General features: G+C 32.6%; 2 protein-coding genes across 2 annotated transcripts; one reads left to right on the top strand and one right to left on the bottom strand.

Annotated features, from left to right (window-relative positions):
- The first annotated feature begins 3991 nt into the window (after window positions 1-3991).
- On the top strand, window positions 3992-5400 carry LOC117918863 (universal stress protein A-like protein). Its single transcript, XM_034835812.1, has 4 exons — window positions 3992-4281; window positions 4725-4834; window positions 4912-5030; window positions 5123-5400. The coding sequence occupies exons 1-4, from the start codon at window positions 4077-4079 to the stop codon at window positions 5202-5204; spliced, it is 516 nt and encodes a 171-aa protein (XP_034691703.1). The 5' UTR covers window positions 3992-4076; the 3' UTR covers window positions 5205-5400.
- A 2857-nt stretch (window positions 5401-8257) lies between these two features.
- LOC117918803 (60S ribosomal protein L29-1-like) lies at window positions 8258-9020 on the bottom strand. Its single transcript, XM_034835699.1, has 3 exons — window positions 8900-9020; window positions 8714-8819; window positions 8258-8585 (listed from the first exon to the last, which is right to left on the bottom strand). Exons 2-3 carry the CDS (start codon window positions 8813-8815, stop codon window positions 8499-8501), a joined length of 189 nt encoding a protein of 62 aa, XP_034691590.1. The 5' UTR covers window positions 8816-8819; window positions 8900-9020; the 3' UTR covers window positions 8258-8498.
- Between the last annotated feature and the right edge of the window lie 468 nt (window positions 9021-9488).

Raw genomic sequence — 9488 nt, forward strand, 5'->3', positions numbered from 1 at the left:
TTGATGATGCAAAAATATGCATAATCAACATTTAAAAAAAAAAAATTGATACTAAAAAGTTATTTTTCGAGAGGAATTTTCAAATAGATGGAAATGTTTGCTATAGCTTAGAAGTATTTTTTTTTAGATAAATTTAGTATTTAATAAACTTTTAAAAATGTAGAAAATCATTAAACTTGTTTGAGGGTGATTTTGAAAAATATCAAAGTGTGTCATAATGTTTAAAAGTGCTTTATTTATCTATTTACAAAAACTAGATGTTTGACAAATTTTCAAAACTTATTTTTGAAAATCTAAAAAATTACAAGAAGTTCATCATGCATTATCACACTAGATGATTCTTTTTTAAAAATATACTACTACTTTATTATATAATATATTAATAAAATATATTTTTTAGTCCATATTCAAATATTAAGCGATTTGATTAGTACCATTAAAATAAAAGTACAATAACTATAATAATTCTCAAACAAGCTTTTAAATTGGTTCTTCACTCTTAAACTCTCTTCAAGAATCATCCTATAAAAACGGCTAATTTCACTCTTCTTCGTCGTGAGTTACCGTCTTAGTGATTCGAGGAGTACAATAACCCAGATAAACTAGTTGTTGAGCCTCTCCACATGGAATGGATTTCTCTTTCCTTTGTTGGAGACTAAGCTAAGGATATGAAATATTCCCTCAAAACTCTTTCTATTGGTGTTTTCCTTACTATTGATTCTATTTTACAGTATCGAACGGGTCCTAGAAAGAGCGATCAAATCTCTTTATAGGCTAGAACTCCTAGCCATATATGATCAGTTTAGCCTAAACCTACTAACTTTAGATTTTGGTTTGAAATTTCATGGAATATCCCTTTATTATTTTCTTAATTTACATTCACCTTTAGTCTCGTTTTAAAATAAGAAAGATAATTGATGAAATTTCAAATTAACGAATATTTGATATATTTAATCAAAATCTAAGGGGTGGTGAGTAAAACTAACCATTTTAACTAAACACTACAAGATAAAGAAACTTTAAACCGTATCGAGGACTCCAAATCTCATTAAATTGATATCACTATTTTATTTTATTCTTGAGTTACATTACTAGATTCCTCCATTGCTGGAGGAAAAGAAGCCCAACTACCTCGCATCACGTTAGGTCCCCCGAGAAGAGAGTCATTTTCCTTAAGATTCCATTTTTTTTCTTCATTACTAAGGCTGATAAACCCCTGGTTCTTTGTAACCAGAATATGATGCTGCCTCACAACCACTCAATGGATGAGGAGATGAGGTCATTTCTCATTGGCTCCACTTCACCTTCAAATTGGCTTAAGACTTAAGTAATAACAACTGATTTGGACTCTAAATAGGACAAAGTGCACCCATTGGCCTTTTGATTTTTAGTGACTTTTGTGATCCAAATAATCTAGAAATTAAGCTCATACTCCTTGTATGATGTGGTCTTTTGGAGCTTGGGTATTGATCTTTTTGAGTAGAAATATCTGCCAGCAGAAAAAATTGAGGATCATTTCCCTTTCTATTTTTAATGAGGCCTATCAGATTCCACATCTGTTGATAGAGAATGATGTTGATCAAATTTTCCATTTCATTACAGTTGATGTGAAATTTCTTTGATTCTTATTTCAATTTTTGGATCTTGTATTTGATTTTTCAAGACTTTTTGATAAGATATTTGATTTTTCTTTTTTTCTTTTTATTTGAATAGACTTGAATTTCACATCAATCTGAATAGAATTAAATGTCATTAAATGTTTAGATGACTTAATTTACTAATAGAATGCTATTAAGTGTTAAATTAATTTTTTTTTATTAATTTCATAATAATGTTAAATTAAATTTTTTTTCATGTTAAGAATATTCGTAAAATTAATTTTAAGAATAAAAGAATTTATTATCATAATAATTAAGTATAAAATTAGTTTTAAAAAATTAAAAATTAGATAATAATTAGAATTTTTAATCATGCTTGGTTGATAGGAAAATGTTAGAAATTTTCTAAGTTAACACTTTTTATATGGTGTAACTTTGAATTGGATGTGTAATTGAAATATATGGTGCATTACTGAGATTAATTTTTTTATTATTATTATTTTAAATTTATATATATATATATAAATTTCTTAACAACCAAGAGAAAATTTGATCCAAATGAAACTTATTTAAATCATATTCAAAACTTTGCTAATTTTAGCAAATTTATTTCTCATTCAAATTAATTTGTTTTTTTTTAAATAATAAAAAAAAAGAGTTTCCCAAAATTTTCAAAAGTAAATATGAATTTATTTTATATGTGAAGTTGAATTTAAGTGCTTATTAATAAAGCTAAATGTTTAAAAAGAGAAAAGATATATATTAAAAAAAAAACATAAATTTTTATTTTGATATAAAAGAAAAAATCACTTTTGTCTATTAAATCATAATTAACTTTAAAAAGTAATAAATTAAAAGCAAATAAAGAAATTTAAAAACATCCCTAACGTACGTATCTAATTAAGAAGTTGTACATATATCATTTTGTTGTTTGGTTATGGTTAAAACACAAAAAGAAAAAAAAATTACAATCTATTATTATTTTGTTTTATATCATATGAATTTTTGTGGAGGAAAATGGAAATCTTTTTAAATGGGTTAAGAGTAAAATGTCCATAAACTTCTCAAAACTAAGGCTTTGTTTGGTATTTGTTTTCGAAAATAATTCTTAAAAACAGTTTTAAAATGTTTTATAAAATAAAAGTATGTTAAAAAACCTATATGTTATGTTTGGTTTCCAAAAAATATGAAGAAAAATGTAAGGGAAAGAAAATACAAAGGAAAAATAGAAAGAAAGAAAAAGTGAAGAAAAAAAAATATTAAAAATAGATAAATTATTTTTTTTGTTACTTCATACTCATTTCATTTATTTTAATTCATCAATATAAAGATTAAATAATTTAAAAATACATAACTTTTTATTAGTTTTAATTATATTTGATTTTTTTTATATTTTTCATAGGACAATCAAATATAAAAAAATCATTTATATTTTTTTTATTTCCTTATTAGTATTTTTTGGGAACCAGACATAACCATAATGTTTTCAACATTTGTAAATGTTGTTTGAAAATATCTTGTTAAAAATACAAAAAAGTTTCTAATGGTAAAAAATGTTTTTTCAATTTTTTAACTCTTTTTGTTTTAAAAAACAAGAACCAAATAAGTCATAAATTTCTATTTAATGATTTTGAAATCCCACCAATAAATAAATAAATAAAATTAGAATCTTAATTCTACTTCATTCAATCATTTGTCAGCTGCCAAAGAGTCCTTTCCAACATTTTTATACAAGAGAGTTGATTTATTATTTTCCATACAAATTTTTATTTTGGCAACCAAACAGTCCAATATAAACATAAACACAAAATTAAGAAATCAACCATTATTATTAACATAATTTAAAATATGATTATAAATCTCATAAGATTTATATAGTATTAATTACAAGTCTATGATAAGAAGTATTTTTACTATTTTTAATACTTGAAATTTTTTATTATTCAAGTATTAAAAATATTACAAAAATTTTATAAAATCACTGTAAAACACATTCTAAATAATGGATTTAAAAAAAAAAATATTATTAATATTAAATAAGAAAATAAAATTTATTATCAATCAATTTAGACGGACATGAACTTCCTAAAACCAATCCAAGCCCCTGATTCATGTTGGACGGTTTTGAAGATTCCGTCACCAAATAAATACATACATCAATGTATCAAAAATAAAAAAGGTAAATTATTATTATTATTATTATTTAAGGGTATAATATTTAAAAATCAATTTTAAAATTCAATAATCAAATTCTGAGACGTTAAAAAGAATTGTTTCATTTTCATTAAAAATAAATTTTAATGAAAAATAGGAAAAAAAATAAAAAATTGGAAACCGGGTGCGACTGCGAGATCGACAATGAACTGAAGACCCGCCGGTATAAAAACCCTGTTCCTGACGCCTCATCTTCGCCCATTATCGGATCCAATCTTGAGGCAGAGAGAAGGGTTTCTCTGAATCGGTAGTGTGTGGTTGATAATGGGTTCGTTGATGGAGGAGGAAGTGGAGAAGATGAGGAAGGAGAAGAGGATAGTGGTGGCGGTGGACGAGAGCGAAGAGAGTATGTACGCGCTCTCTTGGTGTCTCACCAACCTCGTTTCTGATGCTAATAAGACTAAGAGCACCCTCATCCTCCTATACGTCAAGCCGCCACCACCGCTGTACAACTCCTTAGACGCCGCCGGTGAGAAGTTCATGTTTTCACTTTTTTTTCCTTTGTTCAATTTCCGTTATATAACCTGTGGATCGTTTGTTTCTTTTTCTGCTTGTACCTACTGGTAGTAGTGGTAACAATCTTCAGGAAGCTTGGATTTGATAGTGCGGGGGATTTTTATTTTTTATTTTCCAAAATATAGATATACGCTCAACAGATGTCAGATCACCGAGTAAAAGGGTCTGTTTGGATTTGGTACTTCGGTTTGATTCTTATTATTCTGTTTTCATTTCTGACAGTTGCGTTTGCATTAAGAAAGAAACTTTGCTAGAAATGCTAGAAAATGAAGCTCTTTGGATTTGTTGGACTCTTTATGTATGTTTGTTTTGTATTTCTCAAGGAAATCAAAATTCTTATATGATGAATTCTTATTTTGGGGTTTAAGATGAGTGGCCTGATTTGACTGTAAACAGGGTACTTGTTTGCAAATGATGTGGTTGGTGCCATGGAGAAATACGGATGGGACTTGGTGAATTCAGTGATGGCCAGAGCCGAAGCTGTTTACAAAGACTTCAGCTCCATTGTGAGCCTCTCTTCTTCTCTTCCCCATGCTACTATATTCCTCCAAAAAATGGTTTAATTTTGCTGGGCTTGTTGCAGATGAGTGTGGAAAAGAAAGTAGGGACGGGAGATGCCAAGGACGTGATATGCGGGGCAGTGGAGAAACTTGGAGCTGACATCTTGGTCATGGGAAGCCATGACTACGGCTTCTTTAAGAGGTATACGCAATCCACAACACATCTCAGCCTGTCAACTGTTATGATGAAGTCATTGACTTGAAAAAAATGGGTTTGGTTTTCACATTTTGCAGAGCTCTGCTGGGAAGCGTGAGTGACCACTGTGCCAAGCATGTGAAGTGCCCTGTGGTGGTGGTAAAGCGTCCTAGAGACTGAAGATCATCGAAGGGATGGGTGCTTTTGGGTTGAAAGTGTCTGTAGCATTTCAATGGAGTCTTGTCCTAATGTTAGAATGCTGCAAAAATTGAATTATGGAAGCATTATTTCAAGCACCAGGCTCATTTTTTTGCCTTCACAATCAATACAATACCAGACCCACGTCGGTGGCATGCTAAACAAAAACATATGTTAATGTCTTATTTGGAACGCGGCATTGTAATTTTATAGACTAAAGGAAGAAAACATATACTTTAAAAACAAGATGGCACCGCATTATTGAAGTACATGAGCTTAGGCCAAGACAAAACGAACAATAATGTTAGCTGAAATTATTGGAAGGCTAAAAACAATGTCCGGATTGCGGATGGCATCATTGCGTAACGGAAACAGATGCCCTCATTCACTGGGATATGTGGTTCATGATTGGTTCCTAAAAGTTTTCACAATAAATTATGGGAAACCCATCATGTCACAGACCAAAATTTGCGTTACAGTCAGTCTGCAGAAAGCGGGTTATTTTACCATTCAGATTATTCCAGGTGGCTGTTGGTGCAACTTTTTGTCGTCCGGGTCGAGTGAGTCATCTGCTTGGCTTTTTGTACAGACGAAATGGAACCTGACCTGACAGGTGTCTTTCGGAGCGATCCTATAACGACAAAGAAAACCTGGGACAGCCCTGGGAATTCGCTTTCGCTGCTGAAGTTTGAATGACTACAGAGGGCATCGAATCGGCCCTTTTCTATTCTTGGTAGGAGTCTTCTTTTTATAGTCCTTGTAAGAGGTGCTTTTCAAGCGATTTTAAGTAGGAATTGTCTAGCTTGGGGTGCCTGCTACTCCCAGGTTGGCTACTCTGCCTTCTGTCAAAGGGCCATGTCCAAAGGGGTAGGGGATGAATGCATGGAGTTGTATTCGCCTCGCCCCTTTTGTGCCACGTTCGATATTCGATACTCTTTTAAACAAAGACTTGGTTAAGAATCAATTAAATCCGACAAACTCGATCTAGATTCTAAGCTAACTTGATTGAGTCATTTTGGGTTGTCAAAAAAATCATAAGTTCATATCAAAAATTAAAATTTTCATTTCAAATCACAATATAATAATCAAAATTGAGAAATCTGTAAAAAAAATTCAATGATTTTTTTTCAAAGAAAACTTTTTTCAAGACTTGTGATGAAGAAGCCAATCCGACGAAGCATTTGAAAAGTTTTTCATTACAACTTATAATTGTCTTTGAGGTGTATAAGAAGAGAAAGTTGAGGGTCTTTCATTGTTAACTTTATAATGGATGGATTGTAGTGCTTTCATGTCAGTAATGTCACTATGGGAACTGTTGAGAAATATCAAATCTCTCATGCTCGTCATCTATTAACGACGATCCTAGGTGTTGGTCTCTCATATCTCTCTTTCTCTACTTTGTTGTGTGCTATAAAGGAAGACCTTTGCTTTTGCCAAACCCAAGTGCTCCTCTTTCTCGATGATGTGGGTTTGAGTTGAACCAACTCCAATATAAGACTTTGTTTGACTTTGTACAATTGTTTATTTGTTTAGCAATATAGTGAGTTCCTCTAAATCATATAAATTTATTTTAAAGTGGTAATGACTCATTCAGTAAAGATCAAATCTACATAAGAGAAAGTCATTACATGCGTCCTAGCGAATGAGGAATTGAGTAGCCTAACATGGGATTGGTTGAGTAACTTACAAGTTGGGCACAAGATTAACCAAATAGCTTGATACGGGTTGGGCAAAGGATTGGTTGAGCAGCCTAATAGAGGTCTAGCAACCTAATATGGGTTGGGTGCAGGACTAGTCAAGTATTGGTTAATTGAGCAACCTAATATGAGTTGGGCATGAGACTGATCGAGCAACCTGATAAAAGCCAAGTAACTCAACTTGTGGATACTCGACTCCTTAGGCATCGCCCGATCCCACTAATGGCTAAATAAAGTTAGACAGACTTCATGAAGCCTAGGTCCTATTGGCATGTGTTCTTGCCCATGTACACCCATGAAGACTAAGCCCACTCAATGGGATTTTAAAAGATTCAATTTGGAAACCCTTAATCGGGCACATCGTCTACGACCATCATGAGAGCCCGCACCACTCCCCCGCCCACGAATAACATGATTCTAATAAAATTATAATTTTGTCAAAATGAATTTTTGTAATTATCATATCTGAATTTTAATGTAAGTCCAAGTTAATTTGGAGAATTAATTTGATAATCAACGTATTGATTAGGTAACATCTCGATTAATTTACAAATATTGCCCCCCATTATAAGACCATGTTTATTCTAAAATTTAAAATTGAGAAAACTATTGCCCCCCATTTTCAGATTGACCAAATAAACTAGCACAGAACAACTGTATAACCTTTGGCTATGAAATGAAAACCCACCCAGAAGGGAGCTAAAGTTCCCACACTCTTATTTTCAGTAAACATGTACCTACAAATTGTTTCATATCAATGAGTGAGAAAAAGCCTAACAGAACTTATCCCAATGATAAAATACTACTAGGGTCTGTTCAACAGATGGAACTGAGTTATGAAACTCTAAATATAAAGACACAGAGTGAGAACACAGCAATTTGAGGTGGAGCCACCACTTTGAAGATTGTGTATATTGCTAAATTAAAGTCCTTTCACTGATCAAAAGTAGATTCATACATAAATGAAGTGGATGACAAAATCCCACATCCTAGTGATCTAAAGTATGAGTCTGACCAGGCTATGTGAGATTCCATAAGTGACACCATAGCCACGACACAAGAAAGTTGGGCCACTGCCCGGACAATTTTGGCTCAAACCTTTCATTAATCTATTTTATTCAAAGTCCCTCTGGATGACGGCATAAGCAATAAGAAAACACCAGAAAGATCACAATCATGTTGAACCGAACTCCACAAACACCAGTTCATGTCATTGCCTCGTAAGTCGTTAACCCATCGACTTCAATTAAGACAGATAAAGAAACAATCCAATAAAACAAAGAACAAATTGACTCATCAAATGGGGCATGACATATGAAAAAAAGACAATCTGTAAAGTTCATTCCAATCAAAACAAGACATTCTATTGCAATTGCAGAAACAGAGGAAACAACCCATGTAACCATTAATGGTAATAGTCATGATTTAGTAGGCAAAAACTACTTTCATTTCAAAATCTAAAACATACACTGATTTAGACTTGGGTTAAAACCAAAACATTGTAACTATTTCCAAAAACATAACAAGTAAAACGACACCGTTTCTTAACAGCATCCCCAGAACGGATACAGCGCAATGTCTACGCCTCCTCCTCAGTTGCAGACCCTTCACTCTTCCTGTTATGCTTCCTCGCATACCTTTGGTTCCTCAAAAACTTGGGATCCATCTACGCCAATGCAAATAAAAGAAATCAAACACCATAGCACTCAAACCAGAAAACCCACCAAGGAGATCACAAAAGTAAAAGGAAAAAAACAAACGATTGGAAGAGATTAAAACAGAGAGAAATCAAACCCCTTTGGTGGAGGTGTGGCGGTGCTTTCGGGGTTTCTTGATTCCATTCTTGTGGGCTTTGTAGGACTGGTTGTGGGCAGTGTGGTTCTTCGACTTCGCCATTTCCCTACAGCATTGAAAGTGGAAGAATTCAGTGAGATGGGAGCAAAAACGGCGTCGTTTTACCAAAAGATGCAGAGGCTGTACCGAGGTGGAAGAAGAACGAAGCTGTCACAGCTATCAGGGTTAGGGTTAGGGTTTTGGGAGCATATGAAGAAAATATGTGAATCGGTTTAGGAGAAATGCGATTAGGTCCTCCACAGTTTACAACAACACCAGACAGCCTTCTCTCTCTTTTATTGTAAGGGCACATGGATTGGGCCGAGCCCAACCTAAACTATGAAGCATACGCTCAGGCTCAGGCTCAGGCTCAGGCCCAATAAAATTTATGATAACTTTAAACCACCTAAAATAATCCTATAAAAAAAATAAGATTAGACATATAAATTTTAAAAATAAAATATTACTGCTTAAGAAGCTTATTACATAAAATGTAAGTAAACATACATACCATGAATTTTATTTTACATTTATTTTAACTATTTTATAATTAACTTAACTTTTTGTGGACCCCGCATTTCGGCTCAATGCGTTTCCCACTCGATGGCGAGCTCGATTTTCATTTTGAAAAATTGATTTTTATTTATTGTTTGAAAATGACTTGGAGTCGCCACTTATTTTTGTTTTATTTTTAAAGGGTAAACAAAATAAGAAAGAAAACCCTAAGTGTGACTCC

Source organism: Vitis riparia, chromosome 7, assembly GCF_004353265.1.
Source record: "Vitis riparia cultivar Riparia Gloire de Montpellier isolate 1030 chromosome 7, EGFV_Vit.rip_1.0, whole genome shotgun sequence".
Taxonomy (NCBI): Eukaryota; Viridiplantae; Streptophyta; class Magnoliopsida; order Vitales; family Vitaceae; genus Vitis; species Vitis riparia.

What these genes read in the sequence shown, in the direction of transcription:
- LOC117918863 (XM_034835812.1), top strand. Translation starts at nt 4,077, where the DNA reads ATGGGTTCGTTGATGGAGGAGGAAGTGGAGAAGATGAGGAAGGAGAAG. An exon ending in ACAAAGACTTCAGCTCCATT is followed by an intron (nt 4,835 to 4,911) that starts GTGAGCCTCTCT and finishes GGCTTGTTGCAG; the next exon opens with ATGAGTGTGGAAAAGAAAGT. An exon ending in GACTACGGCTTCTTTAAGAG is followed by an intron (nt 5,031 to 5,122) that starts GTATACGCAATC and finishes CACATTTTGCAG; the next exon opens with AGCTCTGCTGGGAAGCGTGA.
- LOC117918803 (XM_034835699.1), bottom strand. Translation starts at nt 8,815, where the DNA reads ATGGCGAAGTCGAAGAACCACACTGCCCACAACCAGTCCTACAAAGCC. An exon ending in GCCACACCTCCACCAAAGGG is followed by an intron (nt 8,586 to 8,713) that starts GTTTGATTTCTC and finishes GCATTGGCGTAG; the next exon opens with ATGGATCCCAAGTTTTTGAG.